The sequence below is a fragment of the Danio rerio genome, chromosome 3 (assembly GCF_049306965.1).
Source record: "Danio rerio strain Tuebingen ecotype United States chromosome 3, GRCz12tu, whole genome shotgun sequence".
Classification (NCBI taxonomy): domain Eukaryota; kingdom Metazoa; phylum Chordata; class Actinopteri; order Cypriniformes; family Danionidae; genus Danio; species Danio rerio.
In genome coordinates, this window is record NC_133178.1 from 3,695,399 (window position 1) to 3,720,478 (window position 25,080).

General features: G+C 40.2%; 1 protein-coding gene and 1 long non-coding RNA gene across 5 annotated transcripts; both read right to left on the reverse strand.

Moving 5' to 3' along the window:
• Nucleotides 1-1,626: 1,626 nt before the first annotated feature.
• On the reverse strand, nucleotides 1,627-6,968 carry LOC141381105 (uncharacterized). Its single transcript, XR_012400725.1, has 4 exons — nucleotides 6,890-6,968; nucleotides 4,759-4,826; nucleotides 2,849-4,666; nucleotides 1,627-2,683 (listed from the first exon to the last, which is right to left on the reverse strand). It is a non-coding gene; the product is annotated as an uncharacterized lncRNA (long non-coding RNA).
• An 8,064-nt stretch (nucleotides 6,969-15,032) lies between these two features.
• On the reverse strand, nucleotides 15,033-24,410 carry LOC141381090 (uncharacterized). Of its 4 annotated transcripts, none has more exons than XM_073943881.1 (4): nucleotides 24,107-24,403; nucleotides 17,636-17,703; nucleotides 16,475-17,533; nucleotides 15,039-16,369 (listed from the first exon to the last, which is right to left on the reverse strand). In XM_073943881.1, exons 3-4 carry the CDS (start codon nucleotides 17,434-17,436, stop codon nucleotides 15,694-15,696), a joined length of 1,638 nt encoding a protein of 545 aa, XP_073799982.1. In that variant the 5' UTR covers nucleotides 17,437-17,533; nucleotides 17,636-17,703; nucleotides 24,107-24,403; the 3' UTR covers nucleotides 15,039-15,693. The 4 variants fall into 4 exon arrangements, with proteins under 4 accessions (XP_073799985.1, XP_073799986.1, XP_073799982.1 ...); XM_073943882.1 differs by lacking the exon at nucleotides 24,107-24,403 and adding an exon at nucleotides 20,109-20,475; XM_073943884.1 differs by having other exon boundaries at nucleotides 15,033-17,533; nucleotides 24,107-24,410.
• Between the last annotated feature and the right edge of the window lie 670 nt (nucleotides 24,411-25,080).

A 25,080-nucleotide genomic window follows, 5' to 3' on the forward strand; every position in this document is an offset into this window, starting at 1 on the left:
TTGTGGTGCTATAAAAATAGGTTAACATGTATATTAATGTGATATCTATCTATCTATCTATCTATCTATCTATCTATCTATCTATCTATCTATCTATCTATCTATCTATCTATCTATCTATCTATATAAGCAGTTAAAACAGTTTGTATTTGCTCCTCTAGCATTTTTAAATAAAATTTTGTATAAGTGTAAATTTACGTAAAACTTTTGGTAACAACACAATTTGAAAATTAACATTATGTTGTTTTTGTACACTTGTGCATACTAGAAATATAATTAACTTCAAATTCTGCTTTTAAATGCTCTAATTTTCTTATTTTTGATAATAACACAGAACGAAAAAATCTGGTCTAAGTTTTACAAAAAAAAAAATAAGCCCTGATATTCACAAAACATGCATATCGAGCAAAATCCACCAATTCACCAATAATTCAAGGCAAGCAAACTGCATTTCATGCATTATACTTTAAATAAAACGTTGGTACTATGTGTAATGGCTATTTTTAATATGGGTTTAGCCGGAGTTAGGTTGCACTTACACAATTTTGACCAGCAGGTAGAGCTACAGCACAGGGCGACTCAAACACTTCAATAAAGTGAATCATTTTACACAGCAAATGGTTCAATTGAATCGAAGCTTTGAAGCTTCTTCAATCACTAGCCGTGTTGGTTGTAGAAACAGTAACTAACTACTGTAATTAGATTACTTTTCTGCTAAAAAGTAAAGTAGGGGATTTTTTATTGTTATTTTTAGTTCATTTAATTACAGTTACTTATAAAATACTTGCTTTAAAATTTATTCAACAGTTCTTTTTGAATCAATTCAGAGATGCAGAGGAATGGTATTTATTTTTTCATTAATGTTCATTTCAGCTTAGTCCATTTATTAATCAGGGTTCGCCACCGCGGAATGAACCGCCAACTTATCCAGCATATGCAACCCAACACTGGGAAACACCCATACACTCTTGCATTCAGACACATACACTACGGTCAATTTAGTTCATTAAATCACCTGTACCGCATGTCTTTGGACTGTGGGGGAAACCGGAGCACCCGGAGGAAACCCACGCGAACGCAGAGAGAACATGCAAACTCCACACAGAAACGACAAATGGCCCAGCTGAAGCTGGAATCAGAGACCTTCTTGCTGTGAGGCGATTGTGCTACACACTGTGCCACTGTGATGCCCATTTGTATTTGTTATTCAGATATGTTGTAAAATGACCAGATTTTTAAATTAAATAATGTTTAATTTGAGATGACAGATGACCCGTTTTTTGACCCATGAAAGCAAGTTTTTGTTGTATTTGTATCCACAAATAAAAAAAAAATACTTGCTGTTCTGAACAATGTCTTTCTCTTATATTTATGACCAAAATGACAAAACATCTGAAGGGTTTCATCAGACGTTCAGCCAAAGGTCTGTGTGCCGTGCTTGGCGTGATGTCTGAAGCTGATACTCACTTGGGAATTAAAATCTTTAGATAATATATAAACAAATCCATAAATCTTGTGTCAACACAAAACAGACGAGACTCCAATTATACATTTGAATGATCATTAATCACAGGATCTCCAATGTAAAGCCGTCTCTCAGAAAACAAAGAAATACAAGAGCTTATTGAGTGAAGTCATCTTTATTTCTGTAGCACTTCATACAAGACTGACAAATGCTAATTTACAAGACTGCACAGGACAGAAATAAGTCAGATAACAACATTTCTGTCTAGCAATTATATTTGTCTAACAGCATTTTCAATATATGATTCATACATTTCATAATTTCATGTCATAATCAATATTCCCTTAATGTTCTTTTCTTTGTTACAGAGAAATATTAATTAGGATGTATTGATTATGATCATGAGGTTATACAAATGTTGCATATTCCAACAACAGCACTGCTTATTTTATTCTACTCTACATCTATGTTGGTTCTTTGTTCTTTTGTAGGCTATAAGATAATAAACAATGTTGAACTGAGACTCGTCACAACATCTACACAGTGTTGGTTTTGGGTAAAAGAGTCTAAATGAATAGACTGAGAGAAAAATAACACGAATACATCAAATTGAATAAATGTAAAATGAATAAATGTAGACTAAAGAAATAAACATGAATGAATAAACATGAATGAATGTAAATGAGCAAGTATAAGTGAATAAACAAATGTAAAATTAATGAACGTAGACTAAATGAAGAAACAAAGGAAGAAACATAATGAATAAATGTAAAATTGAAACACGTAGACTAAATGAAGAAACAAAGGAAGAAACATAATGAATAAATGTAAAATTGAAACACGTAGACTAAATGAAGAAACAGAGGAAGAAACATAATGAATAAATGTAAAATTGAAACACGTAGACTAAATGAATAGATGTAAATGAATAAACAAACGAATAAATGTAAATAAATGAAAATGAATAATCTTAAGTTGCTAAAATTAACATTGAATAAATGTAGACGTCCGTCTAAACTTTTGCTCCTCTTACTCACTAACACACACAGACACACACATTGACTGAAGTTTGGATTTGCAAGACACATTCTGTCACCAAAATATTATCGTTAAAGCTGGAAAAAACCCAGCAGGCACAGGACATCAACATGATATGGGAAATGATCAGCCTGATCTCACGAGAAAACGTAAGTATTTTACGTTTTGCCAGTTTAGTGGCTAATTCGTACGAATTCATACGAGTTCAGTCGTACGAAATGGTACGATTTTAAAAAGGAGGCGTGGCACATAACCCCACCCCTAACCCCAACCGTCATTGGGGGGATGAGCAAATCGTACTAAATTGTACGAATTAGATCGTACGCATTCATACGAATTAGCCACTTAATTAAAAAGTTACGAATTGCCGTGAGATTGTGTTGGAAAATCGGGTTAACATCAGAATCCAACATCAAGCTGATGTCAGCGTCCAATGTCGAATTACTTTCCAAGGTAACCTAAAAACAGCAAAATATCAACGTCTAATGATGTTGCAGCTTGACGTTGTGTGGACGTTACCACTATGCCGTCTATCAGATGTTGGATTTTGGTTGGCATACCTGACAAATAAATGTCATTATCTGACGTCAGTGTGACGTTGGTTTAAGATGTTGACTCAATGTTGGATTTTGATGACGCATCATGACGCTGTGTGTCTACTGGGAAGAAATGTTAGTTACAATTAGCTACTTAATTACTTAATATTCTTCCTCAATTATTAACCAATGGTGAATTCACTGCTGACTCACTGACATAATCTTTCTCTCTTTTCACACTAGAAACCAAGATCAAACCAAAACCTCCTCTTCAGGCATAAGAGCACAGAGGTAATCTCAGTTTTCTCATTTCTGTGTTTATTATTCTGGGATGGTTATTCTGACTACTATGTCAACACTTCGTGTTTCTCCTTGTCTATTTGTTCCTGTCCACGTCACACTTCTGATCTCATCTCTGTACTGCTGAATGTCATGTACACAGAAGTTCAGTCCAGAGCGGCGTTCAATTTCTGTAATGTCTACCTTGAAGTGTTCCAGAAAATAACATTTTCGTACCCCTTGGCTTATCAAGTTGTCAATTGCATTCATTAATGCAGTTTTGATATTGACAATCAGATAGCAAGTCGGCTCTGATACTGTACCATCATCATTCTCCACAATAATCACTTTATAGAAGTAATCTGGCGTTGGTTTGTCTGAAGCATTTTCTCTTTGGTTTACAGATTGTGAATCTAGTATTGTTCCTGTGTACAAGTGGACGTTGAGGACATTACTGTGCTCATTTACTTGAGTATGACAATATTTCTCCAAATCTTTCCACATGCCTCTATTTAGCATGCACAGCTGCGGTGACATGTTGATGAGCTCATAGGTGTCTTTAAAAGCTTCTTTGCACCACCTGTGATTGGCTGCTGCAGCTAGATGCCCTCGGTTGTAGTCATTCTCTATCTCAGATCTGGGAAACTTTTGATTACTTGTATAATTCTCAGCTAAAGTCTGCTTGTTCAGTATCTCATACACCCAATCTGCATTATTGATTATTTCGTTGTACGACAAGATGTAAGATTTCTTTTTAATGATTTCTCTTTCTGAAGGACATCCATCAATTAATTTATAGGTGGATGAGACTGTTGCAGTTTGATCAGAGTTGGCTTTACTATCAAAGACCTTTAAGAGTGGGATCTTTACGCCGATGACTGAGCGTGGCAAGTCGACAGGTGGCTGCGCTACATTTTCACTTGCAGTCAGATTAGACTGAGCTTCTGTTGTTTTATGTTTCTCATAATCCAAGCTTTTCATTAACTGAAACGTTACCACACAAGCCCATAGTTGTTTTCTGTCATCGTGTTGTTTTTCCATTCTCTCTATTTCTTTCAAAGCTCGTAAAATTTCTTCACCTGACCACAAATTCTCACTTTCAATGCCACAGGTCTCTTTAATCTCATTTTTAACTTCTAACCACTGAAGCCGGTTAAAGTACAATAACAAACACTCAGCCATGTCGTCTGAATAGTTGTCAGGCCCAGGTCCAGTTGGAAATTGGGTCCTGCTTATGACTGCCGCCATCTTGATGCTTCTTGGACACAAAGTTGAGGAACAGGAAGAGCTCTTGTGTGATTTAGTTTCACTTCTTAGAGGTCTTTAAGAATCTTCTCCTCTGACCAGACTAAACCAATAAACACAAATACAACTTGATGTCAAATCTCTCCAACATTCAGGATGGTAACTGATTGAGAAGTGAGGTAAAGATTGACTCACATGAACAGACTGCAGGTCAGATGAACACACACGTCTGCTGTGCTGATTTTACACCAGCCTTTGCTCTCCTACAAACACACACACACACACACGTTTATTATGCATTCTTACTATTCAGTGAAGCAAAGCACTTTCAGGTCTTTAATAGCATCTTGTTTTGAGAGGTTTATAGAGTTTTTTGTTAGAAAAATAATAGTGTTATTAATTATCACATGCATTTTGATGGCATATGCGGCTGATGCACTTCCAGCTGCAACCCAACACCGGGAAACACCCATACACTCATTCACACACACACACATACACACACTCATACACTACGGCCAATTTAGTTAATCAATTCCCCTATAGCACATATGTTTGGACTGGGGGAAATCAGAGCACCTGAAGGAAACCCACGCCAACACAGAATGTGCTTTCATTGTGAATATGTTTTAATTAATCTAAATTCTTACATGCTACAGAAATGTTCTGTGTATTGTGTTTGACCAATATGGACTTTTGCTGAATTTGATTGCTGTTTTTGTGCTGTCAGCTGAGGATTCTTTTTTTATCAACAGTCATTTTCAATTTTTACTTAAAGAGCCCCTATTATGCATTAAAAGGCCATATTTAATAATAACAGGCTGATCTGCATGCAGGACCAAAAAACACTTTCATTGTCTTATAATATGCATTTATTTTTACCTAATTATCCTAGCAACTCCCATATAATTTGTTCAGTGATTTATTCATTCCCAAACTCCTCCTTTGTTGCGAGGCTAATCTGTGATTGGTGATTGTGTGTTGTGATTGGTCGACTGCTTCAAGCACGAGACCGAAAGATATTCCCAACAAGCAGCCAGCCATGCAGGTAAACACCAGCACATCCTCTATTCTCAACCATAACCCCAAGTAATATAAATGACATCCATTCAGTATTACTAGCAATGACAAATATGTGTGTGTTGAACTAAACCTTTACTTGTTTAATTGTAATTTGCATAAGCAGAGTATGCAAGATTGATTATTGTACAATGCTATATAGATATTTTAATATCATCATTTTTTAGAGCAACCATTATTTACAAGTTTGTGTGGTTTAATCCATGGCCTCACAAAAGCCACATTCACTTAAGCCTATAAGATGGACAGATTTCAATTTAGACATATTTACCGATAATATTACATTCAGTGCTCAGCATCAAGCAGTACACCACATTTAGAAAATTTATACTTTTTAATATTTTGTATCTTTACAATATTTTGGTGCGGCGACGCAGTGGCGCAGTAGGTAGTGTTGTGGCCTCACAGCAAGAAGGTCGCTAGTTCGAGCCTCGGCTCAGTTGGCGTTTCTGTGTGGAGTTTGCATGTTCTCCCTGCCTTCGTGTTTCCTCCGGGTGCTCCGGTTTCCCCCACAGTCCAAAGACATGCGGTACAGGTGAACTGGGTAGGCTAAAATGAGTGTGCGTGTGGATGTTTCCCAGTGATGGGTTGCAGCTGGAAGGGCATCCGCTGGGTAAAAACGGGCCGGCTAAGTTGGTGGTGGCATCCGCTGTGGTGACCCCAATTTAATAAAGGGACTAAGCCGACAAGAAAATGAATGAATGAATGAATGAATATTTTGGTGCATTTGAACAAAACAGATTTATTAAACAGATACATTTTTATTCAAATATTTTAGTCACCAAACATCTTTAGAAATGGAAATATAATACATTAAAATAATGCAAATAATGCAAAAAAAAATTAATAAATAAATACAACAATTCACTAAATTTAAAAAATAAATCAAATTTGTAAAAAATTTTCTCTTTGTCTTTTTTTTCTTTTTGAAACTTTAATATTTTTGTCTAACATATATGTTTGGGTGTACTTATTTTTGGACAGTTATAAGGTATTTTGTTAGATTAGCTCCAGTTAGATTATATTTGTATATGAACAAACTTCATATTTTAAAGCTTTCTATAGAAAATTTGAATTTAAAAGAGATTTGTGAGCGGTGTACTGTTGAGTCTTTACAAGTATTTACAATCAAATAAACAGTGAACTTCTAAGAGACATATTTATTGTAATGTCTGTATCATTTATCATTCTGATTTCTAGCATACATTTGTTGAAAAAAGAAATGAATGAGAAATGAAAGATTTACCTCAGATTGTTGAAACACTTTCAGACATGGATCTCTTGATGGTCCGAGTGTGGCACGGAGTGAGGATTGAAAGGACAGGCTGTTCATATATATATATATATATATATGGAAAGTGGAAAAAACAGTGTGACGTCGAAGCTTTACACACATGGCAAAGTCATAATAGAAACCATTCATAGCAGTGGCACCACATCTCTGCCCACCTCCAAGTGGTGCCATGCCACGTATGAAAATTTGTTTTGCGTCTGCTTCAATATACTGTCTGTGTCACTATTTACTGGTATAAAAGGAGAAAAAGCATCATTGAGTTGATTTATTATTGAGTAATACATTAGTAATTAATCACGTTCTCAGCTGGCAGAGTATAATGTAAATAAATGTGACATCCCCTTTAAATGTGTGATTCAAACATCTGAAAAGTTTTTTTTTAATGAATTCTTTGATATGAAATATATTCTCGAGTTCACAATATTATATCTGAGGTAAAAACCCTGAAATAATCTACTACAGGGGCTCTGAAAATCCAAGATCCAAATCTGAATTTCCATCAAGTCAGAGGCCTGAAGAATTGGTTCAACACAACTTATTTTTAATAAACATGCAGATACATAAATAAATCAACCATTTATTCATTCATATTCCTTCAGCATAGTCCCTTTTTAAAATAAATAGCTCTTAAGTCCAGTTTTGTGTTTGTGATTAATTTATGTAGCACCGTTGTCCTGCGAGACACAACATTTCGTTCTTTTGTATGACAATAAAGCTCGACTTGACTTAATTCATCAGGGGACGCCACAGCGGAACGAACCGCAAACTTATCCAGCATATGTGTCATGATCACCAGTAGCTGCAGATCGCTTAAGGACTACAAATCTGCCATGTTATGGACTACAACATCCAGTCATGCTCCACACACACAACCGTTTCCAGATCCTGACTGATTGCAAACACACAGCTGATGCTACTCAAGTGGTGATTACCCACACATATATACAGCTCATTTTGAGACACTTATTGCTGAGTCTTGTTTACTGTTAGTGACATTACAACATGTTTTCCTTTGTCTTGTTTTTCTATGTTTTTGATCCTCGCCTTGTTTATTTGTTTAATCCTGTTTGCTGCCTGCCTTGTGACCATCTGCCTGTTATTTTGCCTACGACTCTGGATTGCCTACATACATCTGTTTGCCCCAGTATTGACCACTGCTTGCCTTACCATTCTAATAACCCTGCATGTGGATTAGCACCTCTGTTGTCAGTGTCACAACCCTGGATACAATATGTTTTACACATATTTTACCTTCCACCTGCAAGCCAGTACTGGAAAACAGTACCTACTCATTCACACATGCACGCACACACACACACACACACACACACACACAAACACACACACACACAGACACACTATGGACAATTTAGTTCATCAATTGCCCTATTGCACATTTGTTTGGATTGTGGGGGAAACCGGAGCAACCGAGCACACCCAAACCAACACGGGGAGAACATGCAAACTCCACACAGAAATGCCAACTGGTTCAGCCAGGACTCACACAAGCAACCTTCTTGCTGTGAGGCCACCTTCTTGCTAACCACTGAGCCACCGTGTTACCTAATCAACATTTTTATTTTTTAAAAAGTGCCTTTTGCATAAAAATACATTAGTTTAGAAGCTTTAAAATGAGACATGACACTTAATTTTTTACAAACAAAACACCAGAGGTAGGCCAAAAATAACACACTGCAAAAGACTGAAAAAAAGTCTGCATTCTACCAGCTGCAATTGTCATGTTCATCAACGAACAACCCACAGATGTCGCTGGTAAACTCACACACAAACACACACTTAGAATCACACTTCCGCCTTTTCCTGGACTACATTTTCATACATGCACTTCTCCCTGACACCCATGCTCATTCATCTAACTTGATTGCATTCACCACCTGAACCTTGTCATAGACCCTCCAGAGCTGCCAGACCCTCCAGAGCTGCCAGACCCTCCAGTGCTGCCACTGCCAAAGCTGACACTGCCAGAGCTGCCACTGCCGCCGACAGAGCCGGCGCCGCAGCCAGAGTCGACGCCGCCTGAGCTTCCTGAATGGCCGCTGCCTGAGCTTCCTGAATGGCCGCCGCCTGAGCTTCCTGAATGGCCGCTGCCGCCTGAACTCCCTGAAGGGCCGCCGCCTGAGCTTACTGAATGGCTGCCGCCTGAGCTTTCTGAATGGCAGCCACCGCCTGAGCTTACTGAATGGCCGCCGCCGCCTGAGCTTTCTGAATGGCAGCCCCCGCCTGAGCTTCCTGAATGGCCGCCGCCTGAGCTTCCTGAATGGCCGCCGCCGCCACCTGACCTGCCTGAATGAACGCCGCCTGAGCTTCCTGAATGGCCGCCGCCTGCTGAACTTCCTGAATGAACACCGCCACCTGAACTCCCTGAAGGGCCGCCGCCTGAGCTTACTGAATGGCCGCTGCCGCCTGAACTCCCTGAAGGGCCACCGCCTGAGCTTACTGAATGGCTGCCGCCTGAGCTTTCTGAATGGCAGCCGCCGCCTGAGCTTACTGAATGGCCGCCGCCTGAGCTTTCTGAATGGCAGCCGCCGCCTGAGCTTCCTGAATGGCCGCCGCCTGAGCTTCCTGAATGGCCGCCGCCACCTGACCTGCCTGAATGAACACCACCGCCTGAGCTTCCTGAATGAACGCCGCCGCCTGAGCTTCCTGAATGAACGCCGCCTGCTGAACTTCCTGAATGGCCACTGCCTACTGAACTTCCTGAATGGCCGCCGCCACCTAAGCTTTCTCAATGGTCTCAGCCTAACGATCCAGGCCCTCCGCAGCTCCACTCTCCAGACCCTCCGCATCTCCACGATCCAGGACCACCGCAGCTCCACGCTCCAGGCCTTCGGCAGCTCTACGCTCAAGTCTGCTACATGCTCCTGGTACGCCCACGCTGCATGGTCCTGGCCCTCCATCCCTCCCCCTGTTCCGCCTCCGCTCCACCTCCCGCCTGAACAGTATTAGGAGTGTCTGGAAGCCACTCCTTAGAGGGGGGGCTCTGTCATGTTCACCAGCGAACAACCACCAGATGTTGCTGGTAAACTCACACACAAACACACACTTAGAATCACACTTCTGCCTTTTCCTGGACTACATTTTCATACATGCACTTCTCCCTGACATCCATGCTCATTCATCTAACTTGATTGCATTCACCACCTGAACCTTGTCATAGACCCTCCAGAGCTGCCAGACCCTCCAGAGCTGCCAGAACCGCCAGAGCTGCCAGTGCCGCTGCCGCCAGAGCTGCCAGAGTTGCCGTCACCTGAGTCACCAGAATGGCCACCACCACCTGAGTTGACAGAGCTGCAGCAACCACCAGAGCTGTTACTGCCAGAGCTGCCACCACCACCTCCAGAGCTGCCAGACCCTCCAGAGCTGCCAGACCCTCCAGTGCTGCCACTGCCAAAGCTGACACTGCCAGAGCTGCCACTGCTGCCGACAGAGCCGGCACCGCAGCCAGAGTCGACGCCGCCGCCTGAGCTTCCTGAATGGCCGCTGCCTGAGCTTCCTGAATGGCCGCCGCCTGAGCTTCCTGAATGGCCGCTGCCGCCTGAACTCCCTGAAGGGCCGCCGCCTGAGCTTACTGAATGGCTGCCGCCTGAGCTTTCTGAATGGCAGCCCCCGCCTGAGCTTCCTGAATGGCCGCCGCCTGAGCTTCCTGAATGGCCGCCGCCGCCTGAGCTTCCTGTATGGCCGCCGCCACCTGAGCTTCCTGAATGAATGCCGCCGCCTGAGCTTCCTGAATGGCCGCCGCCTGAGCTTCCTGTATGGCCACCGTCTGAGCTTCCTGAATGAACGACGCCTGAGCTTCCTGAATGGTCGCCACCTGCTGAACTTCCTGAATGAACGCCGCCGCCTGAGCTTCCTGTATGGCCGCCGCCTGAGCTTCCTGAATGAACGCCGCCTGAGCTTCCTGAATTAACGCCGTCGCCTGAGCTTTCTGAATGAACGCCGCCACCTGAGCTTCCTGAATGAACGCCGCCACCTGAGCTTCCTGAATGGCAGCCACCTGCTGAACTTCCTGAATGAACGCTGCCGCCTGAGCTTCCTGTTTGGCCGCCGCCTGAGCTTCCTGAATGGCCACCGCCTGAGCTTCCTGAATGGCCGCCGCCTGAGCTTCCTGAATGGCCGCCGCCTGAGCTTCCTGAATGAACGCCGCCTGAGCTTCCTGAATGGCCGCCGCCTGAGCTTCCTGAATGGCCGCCGCCTGCTGAGCTTCCTGAATGAACACCGCCGCCTGAGCTTCCTGAATGAACGCCGCCACCTGAGCTTCCTGAATGGCCGCCGCCTGAGCTTCCTGAATGGCCGCCGCCTGCTGAGCTTCCTGAATGAACACCGCCGCCTGAGCTTCCTGAATGAACGCCGCCGCCTGAGCTTCCTAAATGGCCGCCGCTTGCTGAACTTCCTGAATGGCCACCGCCTACTGAACTTCCTGAATGGCCGCCGCCACCTAAGCTTTCTCAATGGTCTCAGCCTAACGATCCAGGCCCTCCGCAGCTCCACTGTCCAGGCCCTCCGCATCTCCACGATCCAGGACCACCGCAGCTCCACGCTCCAGGCCTTCGGCAGCTCTAAGCTCAAGTCCCGCCTCAGCTACATGCTCCTGGTACGCCCACGCTGCATGGTCCTGGCCCTCCATCCCTCCCCCTGTTCCGCCTCCGCTTCACCTCCCGCCTGAACAGTATTAGGAGTGTCTGGAAGCCACTCCTTAGAGGGGGGGCTCTGTCATGTTCACCAGCGAACAACCACCAGATGTCGCTGGTAAACTCACACACAAACACACACTTAGAGCCACACTTCTGCCTTTTCCTGGACTACATTTTCATACATGCACTTCTCCCTGACACCCATGCTCATTCATCTAACTTGATTGCATTCACCACCTGAACCTTGTCATAGACTGATATCTCACCACTTATAAGCCACTCATGAACCCATCCAGTTTGCCGAGTCTTGTTAGCTGTATCAGTGACATTACAACGCGTTTTACCAGTCTTGTTATCTTGTGTACTGACCGTTAGCCTTGTTAGCCTCTTTGTCTTTGCCTGCCGCCTGCCTTTCTGACCTCTAGCCTGTATTCGACTGTGATTCTGGACTGTCTCCAAATACCTGTTTGCACCTGTATTGACCATCGCTCGCCTGACTAAAATTAAACCTGCATTTGGATCCTACCTTCTGTTGTCTTCTGTCAGTCCACCCCGGTCGTTACAGAAATACTTGTATTTCATTTTATCATTTTTATTATAGTGTAATTCATGAGTGCACGGCCCGACTAACGTCGGCATGAGGTGAAAGCTTATTATTGGCTGATTTTATCAGTGGCTAAATTATGACATCAAATCGACATCTAACACCGGTGTCAACAATTGATTACAGACCAGTCCTGTCATCAATTTTTGATGTTGTTTTTTTGTTGACGCCACTATTAGCTGTCAGTTTAATGTCATTTTGACATCAAGATAGTTTACGTGCATGTTGTAAAATGTAAAAAGCATGCTACATCATACGTTCCTATCGACACATACAGTTGAAGTCAGAATTATTAGCCACCCTGTTTATTTTTTTCCCCATTTTCTGTTAAACAGAGAGAAGGTTTTCTCAACACATTTCTAATCACAATTGTTTTAATAACTCATCTCTAATAACTGATTTATTTTCTCTTTGTCATGATGACAGTAAATAATATTAGACTAGATATTCTTCAAGACACTTCTATACAGCTTAAAGTGACATTTAAAATCGTAAATGTAATTCTGACTTTAACTGTTCGTGTACCAGAAGTTGATTTGTTGTATGAGCATATGGGAACTGCGTAAAGATGTTTTTGTCAGCTCACAATGTTGTCGAGTAATACTTCAGTACATTGTAGAAACACAAAGTCCAGTGTAAATTTAAATTAAACCTTACAATTAAACCTTTCTTATATTATAGTTAGCTACTTTTTGTGTCATTATTTTGGTGGTCAAAAGGGCATCATTAGCTGTGTTTCCATCCAAAGATGCAAATAAAATTTATGCACAAAACTGGATTTTGCAAAAAAAAAAAAAAACGTGTGACTAAAGCAGCGTTTTAATCCAGTGAGACAAAGAGAACAAAATCGTCACTTCCTGATTATCTGACGCCAAATATTAACAGTAAAAACAGTAAAAAAAAGTTTTGCTGTTGTAGGAGAAGCTGCCTCAATATTTTCTTTATTTAAGAAATGACTTGTGCCTCAGAAAACAATGCTGACACGCAGTGAGCACGCGGTGGCGTTTGAAGACGTGAGATGCAGAACACAGACGCTCTTGATTCTGGAGGCCATTAATCATACAATAACATGATACTGAAATGGTTATGGCATTTTACTATGACCAACACAACATTTCAGATGTTTTACAGTGTACTCAGCCTGCTGTTTTTTTAACTTTAATGCACATACTGGAATTTGTTCAGTAAAAGTGTTTCATCATAGTTTAAGCGCATCTTTTCTTAAGTTTATCTTACTCAGTTATGTGCAAACGTTTTGTATGTGCATTTTCAAAATGTATGTGCGTCTTAAAGTTTTTATCAACCATTTTATTATGAGCATATCTAAAATGCACATAAAAATGGGTGGATGGAAACATAGCTATTGTGTAGATGTCAAATGACATCAAATCAATTTGCATTTTGAACATTTTTTTTTGTCGTCACGCTTGTCAATTTGTGATCATTTAGACATAAAGATGACCACTGGGATGCAATACAGTGTTATTTGGGAGTTTTCCCCCTTTACTTCACTTGAGAACTAAAATCATTAGTGCTCCATAAATATTGCTGAAGCAAAAACCAGACGAGACTCCAAACAAAACCTGTAATAACTGCCAGCAGGATCTCTAATTAGAGACATTCTCACCGGAAACAAAGAAATAAAGGGCCCTATCATACACCCGGTGCAGTGTGGCGCAAGACGCGGCGCAATGGTCTTTTGGTAGTTTCAGCTTGGCGCAAGAGTCGTTTTAAGGCGTTGCGCTACGCTGTTTAAATAGCAAATGCATTAGCGCTCATATGTGCGGCCATAGGCGTTCTGGTCTAAAAAGGAAGGCGTTCTGAGGCGGACCGCTGGCGCGTCGCTATTTTGAGAAACTATTATAGATTTTTCATTAGACCAAAACTAACCCGGTCTAAACTCCAGCGCAGAGTTGCGCCTCGCTTACACACTGCTTAATACACACAAGAGAGCAATAGGCAAATATCTTTACATATGAAAACATTTAAATATTAAGGATATATATAGGATATAATAAGAATAGATATAGAATATAAATATAAAAGATTAAAATATTACAAAACATATTATTTTATAGCCTACATAAATATGAAAAATCACTGCTTTTATGTCTTCTTCATCTCGTGAGGCTTTTTCAGTTCATTCATAACAATTTGCTTTTGTATACTGTTATTATTATTAGCAGTATTATTTATTATATCCATATTTATATTTGTTTTATTAAAAACAAGCTTAGATTTGCCCACCTGTCAGGTTTTAGACCATATGGGGCATGGCAGGTGTATTTGGAAATAACTCAGTATTTTGACCACACTTGGTCATTATTGTTCGTTTATTTGTTTGCTGGAAATTAGAACTGAATTTAGAAATAGTTTTGAAATGAATATTTGCGCTTAACAAATGAAATTAATTATTTATAGACTAATTGATGTGTGTGAGTAAAGGTTTCTCTATCCAAAAGCGAAAGTGAAAGTAGATCCATTATCTCTCATTCTCACGCAGTAGATGCTCTGTTTAACTGTTAACTGTTTGCTTGTGAAATGCTCATTTTTTCCACTTAGACTTACTTTGCGTCCTTTAAATAGTGAATGCGCTCTTGGCACGACACAGCTGGCTCTTAAAGGGAATGGGAGATGAGACTCTGATTGGTTTATTCTCAAAACACACCTATAACTCATTAAGAAAATAAACTCAACCTTTTTAGACCATGTGTCTTGGCGCAAGGCAGATTTCCCGTCCTTAAAATAGCAAAAACGCGTCCTGACACGCCCTGAAAGCGTTTGCGCCCTGCATTTTGCGCTCTTCGCATGGACCTTCAAAATAGAGCCCAAAGAGTTTGAGTCAAGTCAAGTCATCTTTGTTTATTTTATACAGTGTAGATGGTAAAAGCTGCTTTACAAGGACGAACAGAAAGATCATAAAAAGTAAGAGAACAATATTTCAGATTTGTCTGAAAATATATTTAATAAATCAGGCAGAGAGTAGAGGATAGGACATGATAGATACACACATTATTATTCACGACATGATCGCTGTTCTCTAAATGTCATTGATTCTGTACAGAGAAATTTATTCTGTATTTGTTCAATTATGTGAGCTCATATCATGAGTTTATATACATAAGTGTCAGCACTGCTTTTTATTTTATTTAGTTTTTTCTTTGTCTGTAAAAATAAACAAAGTTAAACTAAACCAGAGCTTCTCTTATCCTCAGTTTCTTTGGATGAAAAATAAAGGAACATAAATGAATAATTGTGTGGTAAAACATAAGTGGTGAATAAAAGTAAAGTAATAAACAAAGATGAATACAATTTATAAGACTTTATATCCCTTATTATAATGCGCACACACACACACACACACACACACACACACACACACACACACACACACACACACACACACACACACACACACATCTATATATGCAGGGAACATTCTGTCACCAAAATACTGTTAAACCTGTATGAAATAAATGTTAGTTACAGTTAGTTATTAGCTACACATTATTATGCTTTGTTTCTGGGATGTTTATACTGACTTCTATTGTTACATGTTGTATTTCCCCCTTTCTGTCTTCTCCTCTCCGTGTCATACTCCTGATCTTTTCTGTGTACTGCTGAACATCAGTACTTATGAATTTCAGATTAGATTTATTCTCAATTTCCTCAATATTTACATTGTAGTTAGTGTACTTAAGGCCCTTACTGGGTTCAGTGTATTTAGGGTCATTAGGGTCTTCAGTGTCCTTGTCCTTAGTGTCCTTGACCACAGTGTCCTTGACCTCAGTGTCTTTAACTACGGGTTTCTCATATTCCTTAACAGTATCTAGTGAATTGGGAATCAGATAGCACTCCGGCTTTGATACTGTCCCATCTTTATGCTCCTCAATAATGACTTTAAATAAAGAATCCGGCACTGCTTTCGCTGAGCCATTGCTCCTTTGTTCGTATAGATATATTGGTCCAGTGTAAACATGGATGTTTCGAATCCTGCTGTCCTTCAATTTATCTCGACAGGCTTTCTCCAAAGAGCTCCACATGCCTCTGTTAATCCCACGTATCTGTGGTACCCAGTTGCTGCTATGATAAGTGTCATTATAAGCTTCCTGACACCAGCTGTGATTGGCCGCTGCAGCAAGATGACCTTGATCATAGCGGTCGTCATCCAGGAGTCTGCCCAACGAAAGAGAAACTACATTATCCCTGACTGTTTCACTGTTCAGTATCTCATACACCCAATCAGCATTCTTGGTGTAATTGTTGAATGACAGGACATACGTTTTTTTCAACCTTATTTCATCATTTTTTCCAGAGGTGGCTTCACTGCCAAACAGTTTTGAGAGTGGGATCTTTATGCCGATGGTTTTAGATTGTTTACATATAGGCATCGATTTATCCCCTGACGTTTCTTCGTTTTCACGTTCTTTCTCTTCTTGTCTTGAAGGACATTCATCAATAAATTTATAGACAAATTCAACTTGTTCAGAATTTTTTCCTGAGTTGTCTTCCTCAGCTTGTCTATTGTGTGCCTCAAGGGAAGATTTGTTTTCCTTTTCTAAAGAGAGTTCTTTATCTCTTCTCTTTCCTCCTTGGGGTGTCTGTGTCCTCCTCTCTGGTTTAGAACTTCTGCTTTCTGGTCCATCAGATGGAGTGGGCATCAATGTGTCACATGGCTTGGCTTCATTTGCAATTTCTTTCTTTTCTTGTCTTGAAGGACATCCATCAATTAATTCATCGACAAATTCAACTTCAGGTTCTTTTCCTGAGTTGTCTTGCTCAGCTTGTCTGCTGTGTGGCTCAGAGGAAAATCCTCTGTCTTTATCTGAAGAGTGTTCAGGCATTCTCTTTCTTCCTCTGGGTTTCTTTGGCCTCCTCTTTAGTTTAGGAAATCTGCTTTTTGGCTTAAATTTGTAACATGGCTTGGTTTTGTTTCGACTTTTAATCACATCAGACTGTGCTTCTGGAATTTTACTTAATTCTTTACAGAACAATTGAATTACTTGAATCCTCATCACACGATTCCAGCGTTGTTTTTCCTGTTGTTTAAACATTGAGATTTTCTGTTTTTCTTTCCAAGCTTTTATAATTTCATCATCTGTCCAGTAATAACCTGGTGTAATGCCACATGTATTTTCAATCTTTTCTTTTGTTAAAAATAACTGACCCCTGTTAGGAAACAAACTCTTGACAACATACATGAAAGAATCCTTGATCAAAATATTGTTGACTGATGCCATCATGGTGCTTTTTGGACACAAAGTTGAGTAACAGAAAGAGCTCTTGTATGATTTAGTTGAACTTTTCAGAGGTCTTCAAGAATCTTCTCCTCTGACCAGACTAAAACAAACGTGCAGACAAATAGAAAAAACAACTTTATGTCAAATGTCTCCATCATTCAGCGTGGTAATTAATTGAGAAGTGAGGTAAAGATTGACTCACATAAACAGACTGAAGGTCAGATGAACACACACGTCTGCTGTGCTGATTTTAAACCAGCTTTTACTCTCCTACAAACACACACACAAGTTATAATGCATTATTACTATTCGATTGAGTAAAGGGACACTTCACCCAAAACTGAAATTGTCCTAATTTACCCTTCACTTGCTCAAAACCTGTTTGAGTTTCTGTTGAGTAATCTTGACAAAACACTTGACTTCTATCTTTTCTGCTTTTTCGATGGAAGTCATTCTTTCATTTTCCTTTGGTGTAGTCCCTTTGTTCATCAATTGGTCGACACAGCAGAATGAACCTACTATTCCAGCATATGTTTTACACAGCGGATGCCCTTCCAGCCGCAACCAAGTACTGGTAAACACCCATACACACTCATTTACAATAAAGTTCATTCAGTTCCCCTATAGCACATGTTTGGACTGTGGGGGAAACCGGAGCACACAGAAGAAACCCACACCAACATGGAGAAAACATGCAAACTCCACACAGAAATGCCAACTGACCCAGCCGGGACTCGAACCAGCGACCTTATTGCTTTGAGGCCACAGTGCCGCCCACTATGATGACTGCTAATTCAAGACATCTTCATTTTTATAATGCCTTATTCAATATAGATGGAATATTTTAACATGTCAGGTTATGGCTGTCACGATGACCAGCGATCGTTTTCCATAGATCGCTGGTTGTCCCACAATAACCATGGACTACACTTCCGCCTTTTCCTGGACTACATATTTAGACATGCACTTCGCCCAGACACCCATGCTCACTCATCTAGACTGATTACACTCGCAACACCTGAGGACTATCAGAGACTGATTGCATTCACTACATAAGCCACACATTCACCCTTTCAGTTGATCGAGTCTTGTTGATCTGTAGATGACATTACAACGCGTTTTCCCTGTCTTGTTTCCCGTGTTTCGACCCAGCCTTGTTTATCCTTCTTCTCCTGTTTAGCCGCCTGCCTTATGACCAATAGCCTGTTTACTGACTACGATTCTGGATTACCTGTAGATACCTGTTTGCACCTGTTTTGACCACTGCTTGCCTGACAACGAATAAACCTGCATATTGGATCTTACCCCAGTTGTGTGTGTCATCTCCCCCGACGTTACAATGGCTACCATTAACTTACATTCTCTTTAAAATATCTTCTTTTGTGCACAATACTTAAAGTTTTTTCTCAACCCAAGCTCATTCTGGAAATGTAGCCCCGCGGATGTTTCTGGAGACTGCGATTTACGTGGCCGGAGGTATGTACGGCCGTGTTTAGTTTTTCTCGGGCGAACGCTGCGGGGCGGTGTGGCACCGCTCCGCTTCACTCCTTGGTGCTCGCCGGCCGACGGCTCGCCTCTGAGTGGAGGGCTTTCCCAATGCAACCAGTTTGTCCGCTTAGCTCACAGCGTTACGTCGGCGGAGCAGAGGCCCCGGAAAAGGAGGAGCCGGCCGCAGGGACGACCGGGATCGAGTCCGGGGAGCAGCGGTTCCAGAAATCAGGTAAGATGAAAAACAGAATCCAAAAAATAAGGGCGAGAACGCGGCGGGATCTGAAAACGCGGTTGAAATCGAGGACGAGGGCTTTTGCTTTTTTTTTTTCTGGACAGCTTTTGCAAACCGTCGCTCGGGTTTAGGGAAGGAGGAGGAGGAAGAGAAGGGTGGCGGGATCGGCCGATCCGGCAGCTTTTCACGTGAGAACAGCGCGGGCTCGACAGCGGCCTCTCGCGGATCCGCGAAAACAAAAACCGCTCGAATACGTACCTCCCGGGACGTATCTTGCGGTCCGCAGAAACGTCTGCGGGGCTACGTTTCCACAATGAGCCCGGGTTGGTTTTTCTTGTCTCTGCCGACTCTAGAGCTTCAACTATCTTGCTTTTACTTTTATCTCACTGCAGCTTTTAACACAGTATGTCACTATATTGTTAGATAAGCTGGAGAAATGGCTTGGTATCACTAGCACTGTGCTTAACTGGTTTAAATCTTATTTTTTGGATCGTATGCAATCAGTGGTCATGGGAAAATAATCAATCTGATGTTGGACCGGTCTGCCATGGGGTCATAGGTCCCATACTTTTTAGCATTTAGATGCTTCCACTGGGGAATATCATCAGCAAATATGGACTGGGACACCACTTTATGCTGATGATACCCACATTTATATCAGCTCAAATTCCAATCTGTCTGTTACTGCCTCAATCCTCAGAGTGTGTTGGAAATTAAAATGTGGATGCATTAACATTTTCTAAAATTGAACTGTTCCAAAACAGAGGTATACCCTATTGGCACACCAGCAGCCACTCTCAAAGACAGTGAGTTTAAATTGAATCTGGATAATGCTGTTGTCTGTCCATCTACCAAAGCACGTAACCTTGGTGTCATTTTTGACTCACACATCAAAAGCATTACAAAATCTGCTTTTCATCATCTGAGAAACATTGCGAAAATTAGGTCCTACCTTACTCAACCAGATGCTGAAAGACTCATTCATGCATTTGTCACTTCCAGGATTGACTATGTTGGAATATTAAATCAATTCCATGCGTGTTCAAGAAAAAAGGTCAGGAGAGGTTTTTCTTCAATGTCAAAAATCTTAACAATATATAGGATACGAATGAATAATTCGATTCACTGAATTCTGTTATCCTCAATGCAATGCAGAAGTTACATTAAGGAGGTGCGCAACAACTTTCTTTCCCCGACTTCAACTTATACAGGCAGCTGATATTTACAGGTGGAGTTTAGTGGAATTCGTCATTTGTCAGTCATTGTTCAGTCCTCCATTGGCCGCACCCCAGACATACTTCCTATTTTCTACGAATCCTCTGCACAAAAAAAAAGCATACAAATTTCTGTGCTCTGTGTTCAGTTTTAACACCTCTCCTCAGACAGGAAGCTTCTGCAGAGCTGAATTTAATTTTGGAACCGCATCTATCTACTTCTGCAAAAATGCTAATTAGTATGCACAGCACTCACACACAACAGTAGAAGTATATGACCCTTACATGACCAATACAAATAACTGTTTGATTAAAAGAAAAAGAGACAAAAATAATAATAAAAAGATTCCTATTTTCCAACAACTCTTGTAATGCGCTCTGTGTTGGTTTACCTGCTAAATGAATCAAACAGCTACAGTACATTCAAAACTCAGCAGCACACATTCTCACACGCGCTCCACCACGGCAGCACATTACTGCTGTGCTTTACAGCTTGCATTGGCTCCCAGTTCAGTCCCGTATCATTTTAAAAACACTCACACTTGCATATAAAGCTTTACATGGTACCGCTTCTTCCTATATCTGTGACATTGTCTCTCAGTATACACCTTCTCGCTCCCTGCTGATACTCTCAGCCTTCAACAACCACCCTGTAGACTAAAATCAATAGGGGAGAGAGCTTTCTCTGTTGCTGCACCCAGGTTCTGGAATGCTCTCCCTTACTCTGTAAGAAAAGCTTCCACACTAGCTAGATTTAAGAAGATGGTAAAACTCATCTTTTTAAGACTGCATGTTTAGATTCTTGATTAATCTATGTCAGGGGCGGACCAGCCCACATTACCACACAAAACAAAACAAAAACAACCCGTTGTCATTCTCCGTGCCTCTATTAAATGCATACTGTAACCTATGCATGTATTTAACGCTTACTATAAAGACTAGATGTATCACTACAAATGCCTCCAGGCTATAGCTTTGCATGTTAGACTATATTTCTAGTACAGTAGCATACAGCATTCTGTGTACCCTCTTTCCACATTATCTGCTGATAATGACATTTTAAAATGTACGGGAGTTCTACGCTAAGCTTACAACTGTTAAACAGAGTGCAGGTTACTGTCAAATCTGTCAGAAGTAGCATGAATGGTGTCAAAATTACTTAGTATATTTTAGGATAATGACTTTTATCTTTTAGTATTTTTTCCTCAACAGCGCGCTGTTGTCCTCTGATGCAGGAGCAGAATTGAAACCTTTCGAGATTATTTCAGTTAATTATTGCAGCGTCTGATTTTTTTGCTTTGTTGGAACTTTTTAGCACCGCCTTTCCTTTTTTTATGGTCCATCTCTGACAATTATAGACAGATTTTTGCCAGATTTTGATTATGTTCACGTAACCTCTGATTGGGTCGGTCCCCTCTCAAAACCAGCCGGCGGTCACTGATTGGGCCAAATGCTTAACAATAATGTTTTTTTGTTTTCAATATTTTTATTATCAGAAAATTTCATTGACATTTACTTGAAAATACACTTTTTGTAGACATAAACATAAAACTTGCATTCAAACAATAAAATATAATAATAATTGAAAACAATTTTTAAAAATAATAATTACTTAATACTAATAAAAATAAATAAATAAATAAAATAAATAAATAAAAACACGCATTCCCCCAACCAACCACCCACCAGTGCGCTTAACAATTATTTAATTAATATTATTATTATTACTATAATTATCATCATCATCACATTATTTTCAGATCTAGCAAGAGTTAAAAGCTGCCTGCAATTAAAAACAATACATATATACATATACATACATACACACATATATATATATATATAAATTTTATCATTATTTTTTTTAAACTGACCAGCTCACATTTAAAAAATGGTCCGGCCCTTGTGGCATTTGCCAGAATTGCCCGATGGCCAATCCGCCCCTGATCTGTGTTTATATGAACTTTTTTTCATGTATAGTTGTATTTTATTGCATGTTTAATTAATAAAAAAAAAATTTCGGGTCTTTCACCTTTATTGGATAGGACAGTAGAGAGAATTGACAAGAAAGCATGAGGAGCAGAGAAAGGGGGAGGATCGGCATATGACTGCAAGGCGGGAATCGAACTCGGGTCACAGTGAGCCCCAGAGTGCATTTGTCGAAGCACTAACCACTACTTTTATTTCTCTGTTATTGTAGCGCTTTGGGTCTTAGAAAAGCGCATTATAAATAAAATGTATTATAAAATGTAGTATTAGGTTTGGAAACACTTGAGGGAGAGTAAACAGTGATAAAATTAGCATTTTTGAGTGAGTGAACTGCCCCTTATTTTGGGTGGTTTAGAGAGCTTTGCAAAGAGTTTTTGAGCTGGAGGATAAGGGTATTAGTGGATAAAATGCAAAAAATTTATATTATTTTGACTACACATTACTTTACCCGTCTTTCAGATAAGACGTTAAACCAAGCTCTTGACTCTATATGGTTGTTAATAATCCTGGCATCCTGGCCAAATTTGCCCACTAGCCTATGTCCAACATGGCTTCCTAACCATCCCCATATCATTCTTCTTTGCTCCTCTCCATCAATTAGCTGGTGTGTGGTCTGGCACAATATGAGCTGCTTTGACACAATCTACATTGTAAAAGCGCTATACAAATAAAGCTGAATTGAATTGAATATGGCTGCTGTTGCGTCATCCAGCTGGATGCTGCACACTGGTGGTGGATGAGGAGATTCCCCCAATGTGTAAAGTGCTTTGAGTGTCCAGAAAAGTGCCATAATAGTGGAAGGAATTATTATTATTATTATTATTATTATTATTATTATTAATGGCCTTATCACAACTGTATAATATGGAAAAAAGTTATTTAACATCTGATATGGGAAACCAAAACTCTACAAAGCTGAGGAGTTTGTAATCATAAAGGATTTATGAAGAGCTTTCAATGTTAATATACTGTAAAAAGTCACTTATTTAACATTCACATGTGAAACCCTTGCTCAGTGTAATGGGTTTAGCATAACTTGTCATTGTTTTTTTTTCTGTCTCAAGAATCCTCTTAAGATTTCTCTTTTGGTCAACACTATATATTTTATAACACTCTCTCTTTTCTCTACTCTAAATGAAATGCTCGGGAGTTGATTTATAAAATGTGCATAGAGACCTTCCTAAAAGTGAACGCACACCAGAATAACTTTTATTTGTTAAGCAATATGGCTCATGATGACGATTTAAAATGATGCCATTAAGTTAATATTGAAGTAAATATGTTTACTTAGAGTTTATTTACAGCTGCGCACATTCTCATGTCAGTTTATTATAGATAACAACTTTTGTGTGGGAAGTGGCATACACACATTTCCATCCGTGTTTGGCGCATATGCCACATTTATAAATGGTCCTCTGACACAATCACTGTCTAATCTTGTTTCTGTTGTATCTTTTCTACATTAAAACTAATTTAAATTAATTATTTTATTCATTCTTGATTTTGTCTTCTTTATATTTACATAATAGAACTTTAATCTTCTAACAAAAATGATTTAAGTCCTATTTTATCCTTTAAAACCTAAGAGAGAGAGAGAGAGAGAGACTTGCCCTTCTATGCATATAAAAAGCACAGAAAAATCTTGCAGTTTTCATATTACATTTATATATATATATATATGAACACACACACACACAAACACACACACACACACACCCTTATTTACATTAAAATAATTAGTTCTCACCTTATAATTAAGATTGTATTCTGCGATTCCTCAACCCTGGGCGGTGTCTGTACAGCTTCTTGGGGCTCGAAGTGTTTAGCTACTGAAAATGGCTTATTAAGCCAGAAATGACTCAGAGACTTCACTATATATACTCAGTTCCAGCATTAATGCCTTTTTTGGTTATAAGTCCAGTTTGACCCTTTGCTTGTTGCTGATTCAGATACCTAGAAGAGATGAGCAGTCAAGCGTCTTGTTTTATATGGAGATGAAAGTCACGTACACTGTGTTCTCGTCTGTTTACCTTTCTGTTTTCCTTCTTCCTGTTTTTCTAAAAGGCAGGATGTGAAACTCATAGATGAGCCAAGGACATTCAGGGCTTTGAAGGGTCACAAAACACCAATGTCAAATGTTCCTGAATGAAAGTGAAAGTGCCAAACGGCAGTGAAAGTCCACAAATTAAAAACGAAACACCCGAAATTACATGAAACTCTGGAGGAAATGTCAATAGCGTGGCAATGATGTTAAGCGAATTATGTGCTATAACATGTAAAATGAGATCATGAAAGAAACATTCAAAAGGCAACTCATGTAAACACCTTCATCATATTATTGTCTTTTTCAGATTAAGGCAAACAATTTGATTACTGATATCCATGTAGTCACTGTCTTTCTCCCCTGCATCAGGAGGGGACAACTGGAGTTCACCTGTGGTCAATTCAGCTGATTGGGCTTGATCTGAAAAGGCATACACCTGTCTATATAAGGGCCCAGGGTTGACAGTGCATGTCAAAGCACAAACCAAGCATGAAGACAAAGGAATTGTCTGTAAACCTCCGAGACAGGATGGTCTCCAGGCAAAAGGCTGGGGAAGGTTTCAGAAACATTTCTGCTGCTCTGAAAGTTCCAATCAGCACATGTGGCCTCCGTCATTCCTAAGCAGCAGATGTTTGGACCACCAGGACTCTTGCTAGAGCTGAATAACCATCTAGGAT